The sequence below is a fragment of the Ailuropoda melanoleuca genome, chromosome 16, assembly GCF_002007445.2.
Source record: "Ailuropoda melanoleuca isolate Jingjing chromosome 16, ASM200744v2, whole genome shotgun sequence".
NCBI classification, from domain to species: Eukaryota; Metazoa; Chordata; class Mammalia; order Carnivora; family Ursidae; genus Ailuropoda; species Ailuropoda melanoleuca.
In genome coordinates this window covers 1,890,849-1,914,051 of record NC_048233.1, presented here as the reverse complement: position 1 = coordinate 1,914,051, position 23,203 = coordinate 1,890,849, and the positions used below count along the sequence as shown (strand labels likewise).

Genomic DNA, 23,203 nt, shown 5'->3' with positions numbered 1-23,203 from the left:
CATCGAAGATTCTGAGTGCGGGGCACCTTCACATCCATGGGCTTATTTCATCCACACAGCAGAGCAGTTCTATTCTTATTGGGGCTTCACAGCGGAGGAAATGGAGGCTTGCAGAGGTTGCCTGCTTGCCTCAGTCACCCGGCCCTGAAAGACGGAACCAGGACGCAGCCGGGGTCTGTCTCTAAGTCTCTTAATCTCTCTGTTCTCCAGGCCTGACTTGGGTCCCAACGGTCAGGGAGGAGCTGACGGGCGTGGGAGCGCAGTGCCCCACCTGGGGCTGCGGCTCCCTTGTCCGTACAGCGGGAGTGGATCTGGGTTTCTGACTGCTGTGCCACATTCATGAGACATTCCTAATCACCCCGGTGGCCGCTCGGTGCAGAGATCTTCCATCGCGATATTCTAACTTCCCCAAAACTCAGCAGCTGGCTCTTCTAAGTGCACTGGAGTTCCAGCACAGAGAAACAGAATTGTATCCTTTTGTTTTTTTCAATATGGAATGATCATGGGCAAGTTTGATGAAATAAAAAATGAGACCAAGGAAGGGTCAAGGGGCCAGAGTTCTGGCCCTGGGTTAGACAGAGCTGTGATCTTTGGGTTGTTTCTTCGGTTATAAAATGAGTCACGATCATACCTGCCCTAGGAAGGCTGAGTGAGTGTAAGATTGTTGAGTTTCAAATGGATAGTGGGAGAGAATATTACTCTACACCAGAGCTTCGGTTCTCAAACTTGGTATGTGTTAAAATCATCTGGAAGGGGGCGCCTTGGTGGCTCGGTCAGTTAAGCGTCTGTCTTTGGCTCAGGTCATGATCCCAGGGTACTGGGATCAAGCTCGGAGTCAGGCTTCTTGCTCAGTGGGGAGTTTGCTTCTCCCTCTCCCCCACCCCTCCGCTGCTTGTGCTGTCTCTCTCCAATAAATAAATAAAATCTTAAAAATAAAATTATCTGGAAGGTTTGTCTCTGACCCCACAGTCTCTTATTTAGTATGTCTGGGGTGGAGCCTGAGAATGTGCATTTCTAAAGTGCTCCCAGATGGTGTTGATGCCGCTGGTCCAGAAACCATAGCTTGGGAACCACTATTGTAAAGCAATGCTGTCCGATTGAACTTTCTGAAATGATGGGGCTGTTCTGGCTCTGCACTGTCTCATACAGTAGCCACTAGTCACATGCGGCTATTGAGCCCTTGAAATGTGGCTCTTATGACTGAGGACCTGAATTTCAGACTTTTCATTTAATTTTAATTAATTTAAATTTAAATAGCTACATGTGGCTGGTAGCCACTGTGTGGGATAATGCAATTCTAGAGCTCATGTGGGTTTCCAGGTGATGGAACCAGGGCCCTAAGAGGCCCCTCCCCTCCCTTGGAGTCTCATGGCAGCTCTGTGGCTGGAAGTATGGCCAGCTTTCTCAAACAGGTCCTATGATGTGGGAACATTTGAGTTCTCTGTGCACTGCTTTGTTGCTTCAAGTTCTGCTTGCTGAAAGGAGTGGGTGGAAGGGCACAGGTACATGAACTTCTTGGTCAAGAGAGAAACAAAAGACACACAGCCTGTAATCCACACACGAGGCTTGAGCTGGAGGGGCCAGCACTGGTTGCCACACCCCCTCCTCCCTCTCACAGTTCCCTCCATCCCTGCAGGGGACTCCTCAGTCTCCCCTTAGTCTTCCTTGTAAGACTTCCTGTAGAAAAAGGCTGAATGAAAGCAGAGGGACCTCCTAAAAATTGTCAGAGAGCCGTCACACTAATGCTTAGAATGATCAAATCTTTGGGATTTAGGAAAGCTTATTTACCCCTGTCCTTGTCTTCCTTGGTCAAAGAGCTTTCAGCCTATTCCTAGAGGGAGACTCTGTCTGTCTACCTGCTTGCTTAGAGCCAAGGTGCGCAGAAACATGACACTCCTGAGCTGGAAGAAATTCTACGATTCTAACATGGAGAGTCTTAAGAGAGGGGGGGTTCGTTTCCCCTAAGGAAAGAGGTTTTTGAGGCTCTTGTGTAGAAACGGGAGGAGTGGGGAGCAAAGCAGATTCTCTCCCCCAAGGTTCCGTCCCCCAGCTGGGGCAGAAGCTCCTTTAGGGCAAGCTCTGGCTCCTTCGCACCCGGGCAGCCTTGCAGAACTGAGGATATCCCAACTGCCCACTACCTCTCCACATCGGAGTCACCAAGAGCATTTCAAACTTCACCTACTCAAAACCGAACTCAGGCTTTTCCTCCCCAGAATGTGACGCTCCTTGAGACTTCACCATTTGGGGCATATTCCACTGAATTGTTACCATTTCCCCTTATCCCGTCCAAGTTCTGTAGACCTTATTCCCAAACACCGTAAGTCCGTCTGCTCCACCCTGGGCCAAACCAACAACTCTCACTTGGATTGATGTGCTAGGCCCCTAAGCAGCCTCTCTGTGACCCGTTCTCCAAGAGCCATGCCAGTGAGCCTTCTGAAGATCAAATCACATCACTCCCTTGCTTAAAACCTTCCAATGTCTTTCCACTGCTCTTGGAGCAAAATCTTAACTCCTCTGTAATATGGCCTCAAAACCCCACAGGAGCCAACCCTGCCGTTCTCTCTGATTTCAACCTGAGTCGTCTTCTCCCTCAAACAGCTAGTCTCCTTCCCACCGAGGGCTTCTGCCTCAGCTGTCCCCCTTTCCTGAGATGCTCTTCCCCTAGAACTTTACATGGCTGGCTCCTTCTTATCATCGGATCTCAGCCCAAACATCGCCTCCTCGAGAGGCTTTCCCTGGCCTCTCCAGATGCAGCAGCCTACCCCTTCACCCTTCATTCTCATTTCACCACTTTTTAATTTCTTGGCAACATGATTTATTTATTTTATTCTCATTTATTGCCTCTCTCACCTTATTGGCAGGGAGGCTAATAGTAGGCAAGAGAGAGTGAGTTCCGTTCCCTAGCACCTAGCATCATACCTAACATATCGTGGGACTCCAAAAATATTTTTTGAATTAAATAAGTAAATATTTGTGAATTCCATTGAGTCAGCCACTTGACGGCGAAGCGAATTCTGTAAGATGTCTCAGTTTCGTCCCTTACCTTTAGGGTTCAGGACCGTGCTGAACTCCTTCCTCCTGTATGGAGCCTCACCCTCTTAGAGATCTGGATTCGAGACTCTAGAACTGAAGCTGTGCTGATTCCCTTGAAGGCCTGGGAAGAAACCCACTAAGGAATGGGCACTTCAGGTGAGACAAAGAGAACTTCCTCGGGGCAGGAAGCCCTAGATCCTGACGGCAGGGCTTGGGATAGGGTGGGGGGGGAGGGGGATGGTAGGGAGGGGAGTGGGAGCCTCAGCAGCAACAGACCATCTATTCTGCCCTGCCTAATGGCTTTCATCATTTCAGGTCCTGTTCAACTCCTGCCTTATAACCCAAACTGTGCTTTTCCACCCTGGACACTGAGGGAGCCCAGACTTCTCTCCTGGGAGAGCTGCCAGGATGACCCTTGGGCCCCTGTTCTGCTTGCTCAGGTGGTCGGCCATTGTTAAAACCTCACGGGACCCCCACGTCAGGGAAGCACCAGGCTGGCCAGCCTCCCTCCCAGTACCTCCTAGCAGCCTGCTGAGTGCAGGAGATAATACTTCATGGTATTATGTTTGCAGACAGGCTCAGAACTCCTGGTGGAGAAAATTCCAAGCAAAGGGGTCAAGGGAAAGTGAGGCACCTGGTCTTTCTGGGTTGCTCCCCCAGTGGGTTATTAAGAGACCTCCTCCTCTTGCCCGCACATGATTGGTCCCTGTTTCAGATCCTGACATTGGCCCCCAGGTCCTGCGACAATTTGATGGAGGCAGAGAAATGACACCCCTGTCCTCCTGCCCCTAGCCGGGCCCATCCTTCTCCCTCCCCTGGGCCTCCTCTCGCCTTTCTCTCTCCCTGCCTCTCCACAATGATCTCATGCCTTCCTGCAAAGCAGCTTTTCTTTGAGATTTGCTTGGCTGTCAGACAACACAACAAAGAGCCTCAAGAAGGCCACAGGCAGCAGACAGCGTATCAAGAGGTACCTCTTTGCTCCGAGTCCTGGCTGTCACCTTGGTGCGGCTTTGTGATCACAGACGGCAACACGAGACAGCTGTGCGCACACACAAACACATGCCCGCACCGAGGGAAGTGATTCCTGTTGGGAGCCATGCTCCCGGGGGTGAGCACCATCCCATTTCACCCCCTAGCTCTCATATCTACTTTGTCCTTCCCTCTTTTCTGCCCTGATAACTCAGCCCAGAGGCTGTTTAACGGATCAAGGGCTGTGAGGCTAGGAGGGGCCCATCTTTTATACCCAGGAGCTGGGGAGCCAGCAGGTGCTTGAGGTCATAGAGTGCCAGTAACGGAAGGGAGACCAAAGATCTTGATCATCCCACCTCCTCGTTCTCCAGAGCAGGACACCAAGGCCTGGCGCTGTCAGGTTCATTAGCTAACTAATAGCTAGTTAATGAGCAACAGAGTCTAGACCCTGCGTCCCCTGATGCCTGGGCTTGGGCTCTCCCCTTCTCTCTCTCACTCAGCTGACAAGAAGGCACTGGGCCGTGGGAGAGGCAGAGTCCCTCTTCCGGAACAGCTCATAGGATATGAAAGAAGATAAACCACACCACGGAAAGCCGCTATACATTTTCTGCAATAAAAATCACAAGGATGGGGGCGCCTGGGTAGTGCAGTCGTTAAGCATCTGCCTTCGGCTCAGGGCGTGATCCCGGAGTTCCGGGATCGAGTCCCACATCGGGCTCCTCCGCTGGGAGCCTGCTTCTTCCTCTCCCTCTCCCCTGCTGTGTTCCCGCTCTCGCTGTCTGTCTCTCTGTCACATAAATAAATAAAATCTTTAAAAAAAAAATCACAAGGATGGCCTAAAGAAAGGCTGTAGGTTGGAGACGGTCAAGTCTGTGGACCAGCCAGGGAAACTTGGTAAAGGAGGTGACTTTCTGGTTGGGTTTTTAAGAAGGGGGCGGCTACCCATGGGGAAGGAGAGTGTTCCAGACACAGGGAAGCAGCTGGAGAAGCAGAGGTCTGTCTAGAGGTGAGTGGGTGCAGTTAGTTGAAGGTAGGATGCACGTGGGAGCTGTGTAGGTGAGAGGAGGAAGTCCCAGGCGGTAGAAGGTGCTCTCTCTCTCCTGGGACAGCAGTCTGAGCCCTCGCTGTCCAGCAGAGCAGACAGAAAGGAGATGCAGGAGCATCTGACAGAGGCATCCTGAGTCAAGGGAGTTTCTCCACCTGTTCCCTGCACCTGACCCCATGGTGAACCCACCCCTCCTTGAGGAATGCAGGTGAAATGAAAGAGGGACGCTGGGCTATCCCTGACATATTGCCAACACTCGCCATGTCATCTTCTTGTCAGGCCGATTTTAAGAGATTCAAAGAAGGGTCCCTTAGGGGTCTGTGCCCCGGCTGTGCTCTTTCCCTGGCTTCCTTTGTCTTTGGATCACACACTTGTCATCTCTTGGAATATCAATTTCCCCAATCTTTTGACCTAATGGTTTAGTAACTAGGCTTCTGAATTCTCGAATACCAGTTTTTTCCCCTTCCATGCTTACCCCATCTAGATAAGAGCAAGGAGGCTAGAAAAGCCAAGCGTGGTGGGGTGGGCTGCATTTACCCCAGGTTCCTCCTGAGCTCACCCCGGCCCTACAGACAACCTGTCAGCCAGCTGCAGCAGGCCCCTGAGTGCGCAGCCTGCCTGCCCAGCCCCCCCGACTTTGTACTCCCCTAAATAGCCCTGGTCTGGGGTCACCGAGGCTCAGTGACCTGTGTGTGACCATGTGACACCCACTGTGTGTGGCTCAGGGCCCCTTTCTGAAGGACTGCCAGGCAGATGGGCTGCCCTGTGCACCCCTCCAGTTACCCTCTCTGGAATAAATCACCCTTCGACCAGGAAAAGGGTTCTGTTTTTCCTTCTCCATGAGCAGGTTGGAAGACACTGCCCTGCATACCTCTGAACGGAAGACAGCCCCGCTTCCTAGGGCCTTCCTAGGGACCTCCGGCCGCATGGGTCCTGCCCCTCCTCGCCAAAGGGAAGGGGAGAGAGAGGGGAGAGACACAGAGGGGGGCGGCGGTCCGAGCAGGGAGAGCTTGGAGGAGCGTGGGGAAGGAAGATGGAGGTCCACAGGCAAACAGATTTCAACAGCTTTCCTCCTCTCCAGTGGGAAGTGATTGCTCCATAGGTGCTTTTTTTCCACTGAAATGCTTACATTTCAAGGGTGAGCGCTGCCCTCTGGCCGTGAGCGCCTCTGGTGTGTGCGTGTGTGCGTGTGTGTGTGTGTGTGCGCGCGCGCGCCTGTGCGTGCGCGCCTTTGCCTGTGTGTGCTACTGTCGCTGTCATCACAGATGTACCCCCAGCTGTCACTCCATTGCTCCGTCTCTTTGCTCGCGCACACGCGCGCGCTCTCCTCCTCTCCCCTTTCTTCCCCTCTCCTATCTGTCTCCCTCAGTCCCTCCCTCTTTCCTTCTCAGTTTGTTATTGACCCAGCAGCCCCGTCCCCTTGGCAGCCGCGGCAGGCATTCCTTCTCCCCCGTGCTGTGTGCTGCAAGCCAGGTCCCCGCTCCCGGTGGACTGGGGACTCGGTGCCCACTGAGCTCTGCTTGGCAGTGCTGTCTGGATTTCTCCAGGAATCCCAGGGGGGTCTCATTGGACGGTTTAGAGCTACTTGATTTAAGGAGCCTGCGGTCAGGGTGAAGAAAGGTGAGTGTTGTACGCTGGAAGGAAGGCAGGAAGGGCCGGTGGGGGTGCAAGGTGGCTGGGACAACAGGGAATGGGGGCCCGTCTTTGCTGGGTCTCCTGGCCTTGTACAGATAGCAGCTGTTACCTCCTGCCTGGGAGCAGTTGCTGGGGTTGGGGAAGTGCTCAGGACTGGACATCGGGGCAGCCCAACGACACAGGGCACAGGGCTACTCTGATCTCACAGCACTGGGGAGGTGAGCTGGGGTTCTGCTGGGGAGGGGGCAGCTGGGGCAGGGGAGGGGAGAGGAGAGCAGTGCCCATGCCAGACGACAGGCCTGGGTGGCATAGAAACCAGTCCCTGCAGCACGGGGAGTGCCAGCCAAGAGCCCTGTGCCGTCTGCCTGCCCAGCTCAGCATTCACAGCCTGAGGAGCTTAGGTGCTATGGGAAAGGGGATGCTGGTGACAGGGCTGGTACAGAGGATGGCTGGGGGGGGGGGGGGGGGCAGGCTGGGGGACTGTGCTGTCTGAGGTATGGGAATAGACCTCGGGGGCCTGGCCTTTTTGCAGGATGCCCTCAGCATGGGATTGCTGGCCTCCGGGCAGCTGTCCTTGGACGAGTGTGCAGAAGAGCCCTTCCCTGGCTGGACATGGCCCCACACAGCTGTGAGGGAAGCCTCCCTGGTGGGGGCGTGGCTGGGAGTGGACAAGGGAGAAAAGCCTTGTAGCTCTTCCTTGGCAAGCCCGAGGCCCTACTCTCAGCCCTCCGGGGGCCCAGGGGTAGGGGGTGGAACCCGGCTTGTAAGAACTCACTCGGGGTGTCCCCCAGCTACACACTGGGTCCTCTATCCACAAATGGGTCGAGAAGACTTACGCCCCCTTGGTGGGAGTTGTGGACTCAGCCTCGGGGGAGCGGGCGGGGTACAGCCCCCCCATGCCCACCTGGCTTCCTGACCCACCGGGGCATGGACACCCTGAGTTGGAGTAGGAAAGCGGCTCTTAGCAGCCCCAGGCCCATTCTGACAATGCAGAGGGGGTGGTCTGACTGGGGGTCCCAACCGCCCAGCTCTGTTCCAGGGGCCGCTTTACCTTTTTCCTGAGCTAAGCTGTCCGAGTTTGGGGGGAGATGGTGAGGGTGGCACCTGGCTGTCAGGGCGCATTGGGCATTGCTTTGGCATGACTCAGACTGACACCAGGCAGCTTAGATAACTATATCGGCAGCGGAGGAGGGGGGAGGCCGAGCACGTGGAGGGGGCGGGGAAGTCCAGCAGGAGGGAAACCCGAAGCAGCTTCCTGCTCTTCCCACCCCACCTCCCCACTGCCACAGTCTCCAGCACTGCCAAAAGAGGGAGCCCAGGAAAGCCAGCTTGGGGGTGGCAGGAGAAGGAGGGACGTTTCTTAAGCAACCGATCTGGTTTCTTTGGGGTTTGGCTGGAAGCTGTGTCTGGGGCCTGGATGAGCAAACCTTGTTCCCATTTTCTAGACACCAAGCCGAGGAGGGGTCATGTGAAGCTGCTTTGGGCAGGATGGAGAGCATGGGATGGAGGCAGGGGAGGGCCTTTATGTAATATTGGAGTGTCTGGGGAGGAAAGAGGTGGAGCTCAGGCAGTCTGTCCCTTCCTGGGGTCTCCCTTCTATGCCAGATCAGGCCTCTTCTGCCCCCTGCCCAAGGCCACGGCCTGACTCCCTAGCCATGGCCTCAATGAGCACGCTTAGTTTGTTCACAATGGAGAGGGGCTCCAATGAGGAATGACTCAGGGGGCTTTTCTATTCTGATTCCCAGAAGATCTGTTTGGGATCAGGAATATTCAACAAGGAAACCAGGATGCAGGAAGCTTGGGGTGAGAATGGGGTATGCATTTTAAAATGAACCAGGAAGGTAGGCCAGTTCCAAGGACCAATAGAGAGATTTTTAAAAACCTGCTTCCGTGCTGCCTGGACAGTGTGTGTTATGGGTGTGACAGGCAGGAAGAGACTGAGCTTGTTTCCTGGAGGGGCCCAGATGGCCAGACTGGAGGCAGCAGGTGGAGAGGGCAGCCCTGCAGTCTCCACCAGACAGGGCTCCGCTCAGGCCACCCTGCAGTCCAGGTCCCCCTCCATCCTCTTGGTGCCTCTCACCTGCCTGTGACCTTCACTTGTCTGCAGAGTGAGGTGGGTGCACAGGTGAACACGAAGGCCCTCTTTGCTTCTCAATTCTGTGAGTCTTGGATGCTGAGGGCTGCAGAAGCCTTGTCCTCAACCAGGGACACTTGACCAAAGGGAGAGCTCAGTGGAGGCGAATAGCAGGGCCAGCATGATGTCCTGGGAGTCAGGGCCCCCCCAGGCTGAGGTTCAATTGGCATTAAGCACTTGTGTGGTTTGGACCCTGGACTGGGGGAGGCGGACAGGATGGGGGAAGGGTGTGGACAGCAGGCTGGTGGTGGGTGTGTTGGGGGTTTCCAGCTGAGGTTGGAGCCAGCTCCCCTTGGAGGATTAACCTCTGTCTGTAGGAGAAATTGAAGGGGCAGGGGCACAGAGAGGCCACCGCCCCCCACCATCCGAGCTGAGCACTCCGTGAGTTTGGGAGCCCGTGGGGCTGAGGAGAGGTGCTCCCCCGGGGAGCAGCGCCCACCCCCAGGCCCCAGGGGATGCTGCTGCGCCCACTCAGCTCGGCGGGAGCACGTGGCTCTTTCTGCTCTTACTGCTGCCTCCTGTTCCATCACTACCCTCCGCCCTTGGCTTCCCTCCTCACCTCAGCACCCAACCCTCCACCAGAAGGGGTTCTAGAAAGCCCCCTCCACGTCCTTTCCTAAGACCTTAGCCACATGGGGCCTTTCCGCACTGCACGATGTTCCTAGAAGGGGGGGCCTGGCGGGGGTCAGGGCTGGTGTCTCAGTCCCATACGGCTCAGGTGGTTTCTTCCCCAGTGGGAGGGGCCTGCCTCCTCAGGTCCAGGGAGACCAGGGACGAGGACATGCTGCATAAACTGTGAAGTACTGTACAAACGAGAGGTTGCCTTTCCCGCTTCTGCCTTTCCCTCCGATACCTGGAACCTCCGCGTGTGAGCAGACCAGGAACAGAATGGACCCGGAAGCCTATAAAGGCAGCTGAGTTAGTCGCTTTGTCACCAGACTGCTCGCGCCCAAAGCTGTATTCATTCTTCCGTGGTCTAACCTGAGGCAAGTTACTTAATTTCCTTGGCTTCATTTTCCCCATCTGCAAAACCGCAGAGAGTTGTTCTGAGCACAAGGAACACTCTATACTGGTGTTTGTGGCTATGGTCCTGGCTTCTCCCCACACAGAGGCTTTTTGAAGGAGGTTAATGTCAGTATCCTCCCCCCTGAGCCCAGGTCATAGCCATTCCCGAGATGGGGTCTGGGAGACGGACTGGCACGGCCTCCTGGATGGCGCCAGGGCCTGCTGGCAGAGAAGACATCTGGTCTTGTGCTTCTCAAACTTGAGTATGGGGTCTTGTTAAAATTCAGATTCTAGCCGGGTGGGCCTGGGGTGGGGACTGAGAGCCTGCATCTAGGAAATTCCTAGGTAAGGCCCAGGAACCACACCGAGGAGCTAAGGACGCCCAGGGCTTCTGCCTTTGATTGCTGGCAGCTCCTTGGCCCCACCCCCCATCCTGGTTCTCTCAGCAAAGCCCAGCCAAGGAGGCCCAGTGCCCTGCTGGGGCTCAGCCCTTCTCTCTGGTGCCTCTGCCCCTGGGACTGAGACAATGAGCCGTGGGACAATTAGGAGCAAGTCCAGCACCCATGTGGCTGTGGGACCTGGAGATCTTTCTGGCAAGGCCTCCCAGCTCTTTTCTGTCCCCCGTTCTCCATCCTGGGTGGGGACTTCCCTCTCAGACAGTGTAAATTTATTCCAGCAGCCGGCCAGCGCCTGCCGCAGCAGCTGCACTCCCAATGTAGGTCACCCCCTTTCCTAATGAGGCTAGATACTTCTGGGGGTGGAAAGGGGTCCTTGGGTTGGAGGTGTGCTTGTGGGCAAAGGGCCAAGCAGCCAGGAAGTGATGGGTTCTAGCCCCATATCTCTGTAAAGGTCACTTCCATGGTGCCCAAAGAGGCAGGGTCAGCTCCGTAGGGAGAACAGTTACCCCCTCCCTGGCCCATGGACCTGGGGGACTTCGTTTTCATCACATTTCTCCAGAGATACTGGGGTCAACAGTGTCCTGTCACCTCAGAAGATGACGCCCGGGGGTCTGCATTGTGGCAACATGCCTGACTGGTTTTGTACAGCTGACATCATTCAAGGCTGGGGATGGGACATCAGGACCTGCTCAAGGCCACTGTCTCCACTGACTGGTGCTTGCTGGTCAACCCCTGGGCTCACTATTGCGGTGACACTGAGGTCCAGGATGGTGGGTAGGGTGGAAAGGAGAGCCTGCTTGAAACAGGGGAGCAGGCTCAGGGGGAAACAGGGTCTGGGCTGGGCGGGAGGGATTTTCTGCCACCTGTCTTCTTGTGAGAAGCTGGAAAGAGCAGGAGCAGAAGCCTGGCTTGGGTCTCCAGCACCCCTAGGGGTCTGAGTATAGAAAATGTTCTGCGGTAGGGGCTGTCCTACGGGGTTTTCGTTAGACCTTACTTCTAGGTGGGAGGTGTCCTTGTACATCTGTCTGCTGGGGGCTTTTCCTGGCTGAGTGTTGGCATCTGAGGGGGAGTGCTAGAGGGCTGCCCACAGGGCATGCATGTGTGCACGTGTGTGTGTGTGTGTGTGTGTGTGTGTGTGTGTGTGTGAGAGAGAGAGAGAGAGAGAGCACGTGCCTAACTGCACAGCTCTCTGTGGGGGTGTGTTTGCACCATGTGCTGTGTTGGGAGCTCCAAGCACGTGTGTGGGAGCCTATGTGCACCCTGCTCCGTGCACACATACATGTCTACCCATCAGGGCCATTGCGGGGTGACAGTCACCAGGGAATGGATGCGCAGCCAGACTCAGAAGCCCGTGACTGTTCTCTGAGCCAGCATTGGGCAAGGTGGTCATCATCGCCATGCCTTGAGTGGCCACCAACCTGCCTGAGTTTGTGTGGGGGCCATGTGCTCTGGATGTGAGGGCTCTTGCTGGAGTCAGAGATTGTTCCAAGGGTCAGGGCCTGAGGGACACAGAGAAGGTGGACACTGCTGTCTAGGATGGAGGTCCAGGAAGGCTGTGTGTGAGTGTGCCCTGCCATGAGCATCTGCGATGGGCCATCTGCTCGGGAACAGAGAAGTAGACCCCTGTGTGAGGCTGGTGGGACCAGGAAGGAGACCACGTAGAACTGCTGTGAGCGGCTGTGCCCCTCCCCACGGAGGAGGGGAACTGGGGCTTCCTCACAGCTATCATGGGCTCAAGTCCAGGCTGGGCGCATTTGCCTGAATTATCTTCCAAGGTAATGTGCACTAAATATAGTAAATGTTAACTCTCCTCCCTTAATTAAATTGATCTGCATGGAGATTCTGCCCATGAGGTATTACCGTCACCACTTTTAGAGATAAAATAACTGAGGCTCAGAGAGTTTACACGGTTTGCTTAAGGGTGCACAGCTAAGGAGTGGTGGGACCGCAAGGAAGCAGAAGGCCTCCCTGCCCAGGCTGGACAGAGAGCAGCTGGAGAAGACACCTGAGCTGCTCTGAGCGCCTCCTTCACGCCTCAGCCCAGGGCCTGGTGTTCCATCCAAGAGGCAGTGTGGGGAGCTGGGCTGCTCCCCACACCCCACATCGGGACCCAGTTGTTGTGACACGCTCTGCCAGCCCCTGGGAGGCCTGCACACCCTGGAACCCCCTTCCCCCAGTAGAGGAGGGGGAAAGACAAAGCCAAGACCCCTCCCTGCCCCAGGCTGCCCTTGCTGGGAGCACAGCTGAGGATCCTGCGGGGGTTGCTGTGTTTTAAATGGGTTTTGCCACCGGAGGCAGCTAGATTCAAGAGTGGGGGCTGGGGAGGCACTGAGAGACACCAGGAGCTGCAGCAGGACCTGAAATGCCTGAAGGAAACCCGCTTCACCGGATGCAGAGACTTCAGTTAGCTCCCCAGCAGTCCCCTCCACCNTGCAGAGACTTCAGTTAGCTCCCCAGCGGTGGGGGGGAGAGGGGGAGAGGGGAGGCTCTGACCAGGGATCGTGGAGGCATGAGCAGGCAACCAAAGGAGCCAGCCAGGAGCAGTGGGCTGATGGGATGGTGCCCTTTGGGAGCAGGAGGGGCTGGGCTGTGGGCAGAGTCTTCCTGCCCTGTGCCATCCCCTTCCCCATCTTGTCCCCGCCTGCTGCAGTGGCCGTGCAGTCCCTTTCCCATCCCTCTGATGGGGCTGGGAGAGCGGAGGTTCTGGCCTCTGTCTGAGGGCCTTAGCTATACCTGGAAGGAAATGGGGGCCACAGTCTTAGTCTTAGGGTTGGGTCAGAGCAGGTCCTGAGACCCCAGACAGGGTGACTACCCCTCTTTAGTCATCTGCAAGAGAAACCTGCTTCCTTGCCTCCCCGGGCCGGCTCCCAGCCCTCCTTCTGCTCCGAAATCTCATCCTCTCCTTCCTGTCCCTGTCTCCTGCACGAACAGCTGCTGCGGCATGAACTCCCTGAGCTGATGAGTCTTATTATAGACCAGCGGGCGGAAGACAGAGCACCGCACCTCACCTCTCCGGCGAAGGTGGAGGGGCAGCGGGAGGCCGGCCGGCGGCGCAAGCAGGGCCTGGGCCCCACGCCGGACACAGCAGCAGACTCTGCCTCCTCAGGGGCCATGGTAAGAGCAGTGCTGGGACCGGGAGCAGTGTTACTGCGGCCTCACTCTGCTTACCTAGTAGGTCTGTCCCTCAGCGTCCCCACCTGTGACGTGGGGGAAAGCTCACAAAGGAGGCCATATCGCTCCCAAAGCATTTTAGAGATCAACATGCCAGAGAGGCCACAAGAGAGGCAGCAGAGGGGACAATGGAGAGGCCACTGCTGGTGACTTCTGGGTCCCTCAGGCAGAGCTCAGCACCGCGCCACAGGCCGGAGCCTGCCCTGCTTGCCACCCCAGTCACCCAGGGAGGGGGAAGGTTTCCTGGCTTCTCTGCCCCTCGTTCTTCTCCTTCCCCCACCCAGGGAATCATAGCTGAGAAGAACAGGAGAGGGGATTGACAAGGAGTGTAAAGAGACACCGGGCCCTCTCCCTAACCCCTGGGCTGGAACGGGGCCTCGAGTGCTGCTCAGCCCTCTCTCTGTCTCTCTTTCTCAGGACTGACAGGTAGCACACACCGAGGGGTTCCTCTCTCCCCAGAGGTGCAGGGCAGTGAGAGCTGTGGCATTCACCATGCTGGCCCGGGGCAGTGGCCCCGAGCAGAGGACCAGGCTTGCCGTGCAGTGGAGGCAGATCTCCTGTGAGTACAGGGGGTGGGGGCAGGTGGCAGGGGCTAGCTTGGCATGCGGTGATGCATGCCAGGCGGCAGGAAACTCTGATCTTTCTGGGATGCCCAAGGCCCGGGAAGACTACAGTCTTGTCTGTGGTACTGGCATCTGTGGCAGCCAAAGAAAGAGTTGCCGCTGGGAGCTTTAGTGGCTAAATGGAGCTGGAGGCCATGATGGGTGGTTCTGTGTATCCGGGTGGGTCCATTCCTGCGCCCAGGAAGTCCACTCCCACCCCCAGCGGTCTGGCTTGTGGGAGTCCTGCTGCTCTAATGGCAAGTCTCCCTTTTGTCTTCCATTAGCTGGTGAAACTGGAGACTTCTGTCTCAGTCTTCCTAGCTCTGAAATGGAGGGAACCAGAGAGCTCTTGGACTGTGGTGTTGGAAGGACCACAGGGGTTGGGTCCAGCCTTCCTTCTGCATATGGGGAAACTGAGTTCTCCATTTCCCATAAGAAAGCCTTGTAAGTGGTCAGGCTGAAAGAAGCCCTGAAAATTCTCTTCAGTAGAGGGAAAGGGCCCAGGTCAGTGAGGACTGGCTTGCCCAAGGCTACATGGTAAGAGGTAATGGTCCTGAGGGACATTATTCTGCCTGACTTCTCCCCTTGTGCACTTGGCCTGGTGATACAGCTGCAGGATGTGAGCAGCCTGAATTATTCACCATGTGAGAGTGGCTGATCCCAGGCCGCTTAGATCCCGTTTCAACCTCACTCTAGAATCACTCAACACCTCGAAATACAGGATTATGTTTTCTTGCCACCAGAGCTTTTACGTCACCCTGAATTTCTCAGGGGTGGGGAAATAATGGATTCTGGTTATCTTGATCCTTTTGTGAGGGAAGCCGGGTGGACCGAATTTTTTCCTGGGGAAAGTGAAGTCTGCAGAAAGTTGATTTTCAAACCGCACAGTGCGGGGTGGGGGGGGGCAGGCTGACCTGGCGGCAGAAGGGTTCAGAGGGCTGAGAGGGTGAGAGGTAGCTGCAGGTAAGCCCGCGTGGCCAGGAAGGGTCACTGGTTGGCTTCTGTGGCCATGACTGTGCTCAATGAGGAGGCTCAGGTGTCAGCCTTTGCAGCCCGGCTCTCAACTGTCACTGACCCCACAAGTATGGGGGGGGGGATAGTCCCATACTGTTCCTTCAAGCTCTCTTCCTAGGGACACCAAACAACCAGACATCTGCCAGGCAGACTCAAGACCATCCCATTCAGGCCGTCAAGTCGGGGTGGCTGCTGCCTCTCTGAGTGGGGTCACCTGGGCCATGAACTGGGTCTGAACTTCTCCATCACTTCCCTGATGAGGGTCTTTCCTCTGGGTCTCTCTTTACAAAACAAAATGGCCACACTGCTGCTTCCTTCCCCTCTGCACCCCTTCCGCCAACTTGGAGCTATACTAGGCTAAGACACGCCACGTGTGGAAGAGACAGAGCACAAAAAGGCACTCCCACCCCTGCCCTTACAACCTCCCATGTGCTGTCAGATCTGCATGAATCCCACATCCAAGATGGAGCCAGTAATTTGCCAGACTGAGTGCTGACTTGGTGAAGTTGAACTATTTTGAGCTCATCCGTTTTCTCTTCCACAGCGAGCAAACTTCTACGACACTCAGGAAGACACTTGAGGGGAGTTTTGCAGTCACTCTGAGAAGGGACTGCTGGACAATGGAATGAATTGCTCTGTTGTAATTATTCTCTGAGGTCCCTCCCCACCTAGCCCAGGCTAGACTCTGAGGTTGCTTACTCACAGGTCCTGGACAAAACATGGGACCCCAAAAGGAATGCTGTTAATGGGTCCATCCTGCAGAAATGCTACCCCGCAGCCCTTAGGAACACGAGACCAACCTAAATGCCTGGTTTGTTTTAGAATGAGAATAAATATGAAACTTCTCCCAGAACCTATGGCTTGCAGTGGCTTGTGCCCAAGAGTTCTTCAGCATGGAAGTGGATTTGTGCCTCTTATCCTCATCATTTCCACTGTGGTCTCTGGAGTGGGACCCTAGATGGGCTTGAGCTCCTGGTCTCCATGCTAAGTTACTGGCCCCCCTCTTGGATCTGACAGCACATGGGAGGTTGTAGGGGGCAGGGGTGGGAGTGCCCCTTTGCGCTCTCCCTCTTCGATGCGTGCGCAGTGTGTCTTAGCCTAGGGCAGTTCCAAGTTGGGGGTGGGGGTGCAGAGGGGAGGGAAACAGCAATGTGGCTATTTTCTTTTGGAAAGAGAATCTTTCTCTGTGACACTGGGAGAGGAACAAGGGGTAACATCCTTACATCCTTTGTTTTGTCAACATCTGTGGTATCAGTGGGGCCCAAGCTCCCAAGGAGATCAACCAGCAGGGTCCCCACGAGCTGGGGCATCCTTGTGGAACAGCACTGCTCGCGGTCTGGACTCAGGCCTGCCATTCTGCAGGATGGTTCCCCACTTAAGTGGTTTCTTTGCCAGATGTGCTGTGAGTCAAGGATCCCTGCTGACACCCTGTGATGTCCAATAATATGCTTCGTGTTTGGTAATTATCTTTTTATGTGGTCAGTAAAGGTTTGTGCATTGATTGCGGCTTGGGTCAAAGCAGATAAAGTCAAGAGGCCATTATGATACAAATTAGAAAAGAGGGAATGGAAGCAGGAGGTGGTAACCCCGGCCTGTGGCTTTCTTTCCGCCTGTCTGTGCCCCTCCACTCCAGGGATCGCCTGCTGGATCGCCCTGTGTGCTGTGGAGGCCCTCCCCGCCTGCCCCTTCTCCTGTAAGTGTGATAGCCGCAGCCTGGAGGTGGATTGTAGCGGCCTAGGCCTCACCATGGTGCCCCCAGACTTGCCCGCTGCCACCCGAACCCTCTTACTCTTGAACAATAAGCTGAGTGCCCTGCCAAGCTGGGCATTTGCCAATCTGTCCAGCCTGCAGCGGCTGGACCTATCCAACAACTTCCTGGACCAGCTGCCCAGGTCCATTTTCGGGGACCTGACGAATCTTACGGAGCTGCAGCTGCGCAATAACAGCATCAGGACCCTGGACAGGGACCTGCTGCAGCACTCGCCCCTGCTGCGCCACCTGGACCTGTCCATCAATGGGCTGGCCCAGCTGCCCGCTGGCCTTTTCGACGGACTCCCTGCTCTGCGCTCCCTGTCACTTCGCTCCAACCGTCTGCAGAACCTGGACCGGCTGACGTTTGAACCTCTGGCAAGCCTGCAGCTGCTGCAGGTTGGGGACAACCCCTGGGAGTGTGACTGTAACCTTCGTGATTTCAAACACTGGATGGAGTGGTTCTCCTACCGAGGTGAGCACGGCCAGTCCTGCCTGGGTGTGAGGAATCGGGATAATCACCCCTGGCCCAACACGTTTCTTGGAGGCTGGGTGTTGACTCAGGGCCGAGGTCGAGGGAGAAGGCTGTGGCCCTATCTCTCCACTAGCTCTAGGCTAGAAAAGTCTCAGCCTGGGCTCCAAACCATCCACAGGGCAGAGAGGCTGGTGCGGCTTTCCCTCCCCTTCCATAGCTCTGCGTTCTGCTCTCTGTGCCCCTCCCAGCTCCCAGCCTCCTTCCTCTTCTTTTTCTTTCAGACTGACTCACTGTAACTTGATCTCACTTCTGTAGGTATTGTGAGGCAACTTAATAATTTTTCTCTGCATCCCACCAGGTATGCCTCTGGGCTTCCCTGGCATGGTAGGAGGAAGAAAAACCACCCTTGCTCTTCTGAATAATACAGCAATTTCTTAAATATCCACAGTTTCAGGAGTGTGGAATATAATTTAAATCCACAGATAAAACCAAATTTTCATTTTGATGATGATTTCAACTCTCTCTCCCAAGAAGTTTTATATTCAAAGCTTTTAATAAGAAGCCAAATGGCTTTAGTTTTACTTTTCCCTTCCCCCTTTTGTCAACCTGGGAAAGTTCTAGAATGATCTATAAGATGACTAAATGTAATGAAAGGAGGGCAAAGAAATGAGTGTAGTGGTTAAAAGTGCCAGATCTGGGTTTGATTTGTGGCTCTGTCACTTACTAGCTGTGTGATCCTGAGAAACCTCTCTGTGGCAGTGTTCTCATCTGCAAAATGGGTCAAATAACAGCTATCTGATAGAATCATTGTGAGGATTAAACTCTAATGCATGTAAAGTGTCTTTTTTTTTAAAGATTTTATTTATTTATCAGGGAGAGAGCACAAGCAGGGGGAGCAGCAGGCAGAGGGAAAAGCAGACTTCCTGCCGAGCAAGGAGCCTGATGCAGGACACCATCCCAGGACCCTGAGATCATGAGCTAAGGCGAAGGCAGATGCTTAACCGACTGGGTGTCTGCGCATAAAGTGTCTTGAAAAGTACTTAACATAAAGCAAGTCCTCCATGAAACCTATTCATTTATTTGTTCATTTCCTACTAGCACTCATAATATTAAACGGACTTAATAAGACATAATTTGGTGCCCAGCACAAGGTAGATACTCCATGAGTATTTGCTGAATGAGGGAATCAATGTGAAAAGAATGCCAATCCTTTTCATCAGTCTTGCTCTTTTTGTTTCATATCCAGCCACAGTCTCAATTATTTGCATGATCTTCTCCTTTGTTACTTAATTAAACAATTTTACACGGGTGCCTCGGTGGCTCAGTCGGTTAAGTGTCTGCCTTTAGATCAGGTCATGATTCCGGAATCCTGGGATCCAGCCCTGCATCAGGCTCCCTGCTAGGCAGGAAGCCTGCTTCTCCTTCTCCCTCAGCTCCTCCCCTGGCTTGTTCTCTCTCTCTCTCTTTCTCTCCCACTCTCTCAAATAAATAAATAAAGTCTTAAAAAGATTTTAAAAAATTTTACAAACTGTGAAGTGCCATAAATTGTTGGTCACTATGATAATTTCTCCCATTCTTGTGAGTCGGGAAATAACAATACGTACATGGTTTCCAGTTTATAAATATCTTTTCACGTACGTTATCTATTTTAATCCTTATAGCAGTTAATCGAGTTAGCCATTCTTATTTTTTGGCCAAGAAAACCAAGACTCACATGCAATTAAATAAATTAAATAATTTGTGAAAGATGACATGGCCAGGATTCAACCTCAGGTCTTTGAGCAGGAAGGTGAGGTTGCTGCCATCTCAACACCCCGCTCCTACCAGTACAGAGGTGGCCCTTGGACACACGGCGCTGGATGTAAGACTTGCCACAGGTCCCCTAGGCAGTCAGTGGCATGAGGGAACTAGAGGCCAAGGGTCTCAGCCCCCCCTGTGTTATCCCTAGGCAACGAACGTCCTTGTCTTTTCACGTAGTCATCAGGAACTAAATTCTCAGCACGAAAGGACATGGAGTGGGAATGTCTATTTTTGGGAATTTTCAATAGTACAGTTGTTTCAACCTAGCAGTTTTAAGAAAAAATTCCGGGCTGTTTTCATCAGCATCCCAGGTAAAGCATATCTATTGTATGAGGAGACTTGCAGCAGCTGCTCTGAGAGGGGGACTGGAGGTGTGGGGATGGCAGGAGCCCATTCAGCAGGAGACATTTGGGAAGGGATCTCTTGCCTGCATCCAGATTTCACTGGAAGCTGATAGAGGAACAAAATCTGACTGTGACTTCCTAGGAGATTCTCCTGAGCTTCCTTCTCTCTCACACCACGTGCTCCGCGTCTGCACCCTCTCATGACTCCCCCATGGTCCGGCCTCACCATCGTCATCATGAGCCTGTGCACCTCGTGCTGCCCACACCCCCTCGTTAGCACCGGCCCCTCCCCTTTGCCCTCACGGGTCTCCGGCTGCCCTCCCAAGATGCCACTGTACTCAGAGATGCTGTGGTCGGGGTGCTGATGGGCTATTGGATTGCTCTTGAAGAGGAAAAGGGAAACAGTCTCACCTGCCTTTTTTTCTCCCCACTCCAAAGAGGTAATCTTGGGCAACCAAAAGTTTCCATATGGAAGAGCAGTGGCCGTGGCAGTGGCTTTTGATGTGTCCTTTCTGTGAGAGGGAGGAACTCTGGAGGGATAAGATATAGTGGAGAACAGTGTCCTGGGTTTATAGATGGGTGGTGAGCAGGCAGACTCAGGGGCAAGGAGAGGAGCAGAACTGTGGCCGGGCAGGTCTCCTGACTCTCTCTTTGTGCTGCCAAGTCTTCCCTGAGCACCAGCACACGTTAGCATTGCCATACTCTTGTGAGTCAGTTTGACTCTGGACAGAGCAGGCTTGACTGAAATGGTTGTGTGCTTCTCTAAAATGGGAATAATGGCAATATGCATTTTATATGGCTTCTGTGCAGATGAAATGACATGATACATGTACGTCACCTTTCATAGCCCTTGGCTTCATAAATGCTAGTTGTTTGTCTCCCTTCCTCTCCTATTGATGTTCAGGACCGAGTGCATTCCTGATAGAACCTAGACCTTCTGGACCTTCTGTTTTGGGGACCTGGGGATGGGGAGAGGGAGTCCAGGTTCTGGATGCCTGGTCAGCCCCTGCTTTTTTTCTCCCCTGGATGCAGGGGGGCGCCTGGACCAGCTTGCCTGCACCCTACCCAAGGAGCTGAGGGGGAAGGACATGCGTGTGGTCCCCATGGAGATGTTCAACTACTGCTCCCAGTTGGAGGACGAGAATAGCTCAGCTGGGCTGGATATTCCTGGGCCACCTTGCACCAAGGCCAGCCCTGAACCCGCTAAGCCCAAGCCGGGGGCTGAGCCCGAGCCAGAGCCCAGCACAGCCTGCCCCCAGAAGCAGAGGTATCGGCCAGTGAGTGTGCGGCGGGCCATTGGCACAGTGATCATCGCGGGGGTTGTTTGCGGCATCGTCTGCATCATGATGGTGGTGGCTGCTGCCTACGGCTGCATCTATGCCTCCCTCATGGCCAAGTACCACCGGGAGCTCAAGAAGCGGCAGCCCCTCATGGGGGACCCGGAGGGTGAGCATGAAGACCAGAAGCAGATCTCTTCTGTGGCATGAGAGCCCGGCCCCACTTGACCTAGGTAGGAAGGGCAGGGAGAGCACGCGGGGGATCGCTTCAGTAGGGGCTGGCCCTTCCCTCCACCACAGTCCGCTCTCCCACTCTCGCCCCCAGCCCTCCAGCAAACAAGCCACAGTGCGGCTGTCTCCGTGAACTTCCAAGTTTCTGCAGAAGCCACCCTTGTGCTAAAGGCTCCTGCCCCCTCTCCAGGCCACCAAGTCTCTGGAAGAGCTGGGGGATCTCCCTGAGCTTCTGGCCATGGAGAAGAAAGGATAGGTGTGCAAGTGCAGGCTACCAGACTCAGTGTTCCCCTGCTGTCCTGCCTGCCCTACGTGTAGTCACAGCAGGGTGACTCTCTCCACCTCCTGCTCATAGCACCTCACCTGCACATAGGTGTGGGGAGGAGGGGACACGGGGGCCAGGGGTCAATTTCCATGATCCACTTCTAAGCCAGGAAGATACCTTCAGCTGCCCTTCGGTGTCCAGGTTGGGTCCAGCTTCCGGCCGCTAGCACTAATGTACAATCACACCAACGCTGGCATCCGCACCCAGCACTTAGAAATACAGTTGTGACACACTCCCTCTGCTGAAGCCATCGTGTCCCTCTGCCTGCTACAGGCCACACCAGCCACACTGCTCCTGGCTTCACTCACTCCCTCACTCACTCACACATGCTCAGCTTCACCAGCGCAATTACGTCGATTGGAAATCTCTCTCTCTCTCTTTCTGTCTGTCTGTCAGTCTCTCACACACACACAGAATCACATGGAGACAGAGGTCATGAGAGCCTAGGGAGCGGAGACACGTTTCCCCCTTGGGTCTCTGGCCCTTAGGCCACAGAACCTTTTGCTTGCTTACTGCAACCTTCTCAAGTCAACAGGGGGGAGACGCCCACGCCGACAGCACAAGGATTTCTTTGAGATCCTCTGAAGTGGGCCAAAGTGGTGCTGCTGGATGAGACTGCCTGTCACCATGGTAACCCTCTCACACCTCTCCTGCTGGGTTTTCCAGGGACACCGGCCCAGAGGCCTTGAAGCTCCAGCATGTGTGGATGGCAGCCTCCTGAGAGCCCAGGCACATACCACTGGGCGTTTCTTCAGCGCTGTCTAAGGACATCATCACTGCCAGGCCCCGTGGGGACACCCACCAATTCCACTCCTATAGCCTGCAGCCCAAGAACCATTGCTCTGTACCCCCCAGCCTTCCATCTTCAGCAGCTCCGGGCCTGGGACCTCGGGGTGGGGACTGGGCCACAAATGGTGGCATCTTGGGAACGCAGACGGCCCTCGAGGAAGCTCACTGCCTGCCAGCAGACCCTGGGCAGACCCCAGGGGCAGGGAGGGTGGCACCTTCTGCCCAGAGGCTTTGGGCCTGGGGTTCCTTCCCCAGGGTTTTGTGTGCTCAGTCTGGCTTCCTGGAGATTATAATTGCCCCTGGACGGGGCTCCAAACCAGAGCATGGGCCGGAGTCCTGTTTGTTACCTGTAGCCTACACCAAGGGGACGGCAGGTGAGCAGATGGCTGTGGGGGGCTTGGGGGTCACTAGTCCCCTTTTGTAGGTTGGCCCCCTCCCCTTGAGTCCAATCTCGGAGGAGTACTAGGTCTCCCTCTGCTGGACACCCGTTTCTCATGGCTGACTAAGAGTCAGGAGGCATCAGGCTGGTTTCTGGTTCTAAGACAGGGTCTTGCTGGTGGCCTGGGAAGAGGCCTCCAGAACCCGGAGGCCAAGGGTCTGAGGAGGGACAGGGCAGGACCAGGCAGGCCCACCTTGCCTTGCCCCCCTCGATCCTGCCACCTCACGAAGGACCATGGTAGGTGAGGGGGGCTGGTGGGACAGCGGGGGCCTCAGTGCGGGCTGCTTGGCTGCTGTGGGACATGCCTCCCTGGGGCTGGGGCATAGTCCTCCTTCTTTTAGCTTTCCAGCTGACACTAGATCTAGGAATTTTCTAAAGGAAGAGGAGGGGAGGGGTGGGTATTGTCAATGGTGGTAGCTTCAGCTTGAGACAGAAGATTTTTAAAGGCAAAATTATATTTCTGGTTTGTTGTTTCAGAAGAACAATAAAGACTGTATTTTCCTATGTACCTCCTGGCTTCCTTGGCTGGGGGGGCATGTGGGAGCTGGGAGAGGGGCTTCCTGCCCCCTTACCTCCCCAGGCAGCTTCAAAAAGTGCTGTAGGACCTCACCCCAATGTCCAGAGCTCCATAAGAGAAATGGGAAACTCCTGGCTGAGCCCTCGCCAAGGAGCAGCACCCGGAGAGGAGTTGAGGGCTGAGCTCTGGACGAGCACGGGGTCTGTAGGTGGAATGCAGCAGATTCCCCGGGGGGCTGGCCTGACGGTATG

At 54.9% G+C, this 23,203-nt stretch overlaps 2 protein-coding genes across 4 annotated transcripts in view; one reads left to right on the top strand and one right to left on the bottom strand.

Moving 5' to 3' along the window:
- Window positions 1-23,203, bottom strand: part of CACNA2D4 (calcium voltage-gated channel auxiliary subunit alpha2delta 4) — a 110,914-nt gene that overhangs the window by 17,777 nt on the left and 69,934 nt on the right. The gene's annotated exons all lie outside the window — the stretch shown is intronic.
- Window positions 6,314-22,878, top strand: LRTM2 (leucine rich repeats and transmembrane domains 2). 3 transcript variants are annotated; one of them, XM_019793469.2, is made up of 6 exons: window positions 6,314-6,667; window positions 13,151-13,333; window positions 13,808-13,949; window positions 16,640-17,230; window positions 20,407-20,820; window positions 21,874-22,878. In XM_019793469.2, the coding sequence occupies exons 3-6, from the start codon at window positions 13,883-13,885 to the stop codon at window positions 21,894-21,896; spliced, it is 1,095 nt and encodes a 364-aa protein (XP_019649028.1). In that variant the 5' UTR covers window positions 6,314-6,667; window positions 13,151-13,333; window positions 13,808-13,882; the 3' UTR covers window positions 21,897-22,878. The 3 variants fall into 3 exon arrangements, with proteins under 3 accessions (XP_019649028.1, XP_011215369.1, XP_034501862.1); XM_011217067.3 differs by having other exon boundaries at window positions 20,407-20,884; XM_034645971.1 differs by lacking the exon at window positions 13,808-13,949 and having other exon boundaries at window positions 20,407-20,884.

What these genes read in the sequence shown, in the direction of transcription:
- LRTM2 (XM_011217067.3), top strand. Translation starts at nt 13,883, where the DNA reads ATGCTGGCCCGGGGCAGTGGCCCCGAGCAGAGGACCAGGCTTGCCGTG. An exon ending in GCAGTGGAGGCAGATCTCCT is followed by an intron (nt 13,950 to 16,639) that starts GTGAGTACAGGG and finishes CCTCCACTCCAG; the next exon opens with GGATCGCCTGCTGGATCGCC. An exon ending in GGAGTGGTTCTCCTACCGAG is followed by an intron (nt 17,231 to 20,406) that starts GTGAGCACGGCC and finishes CCCTGGATGCAG; the next exon opens with GGGGGCGCCTGGACCAGCTT.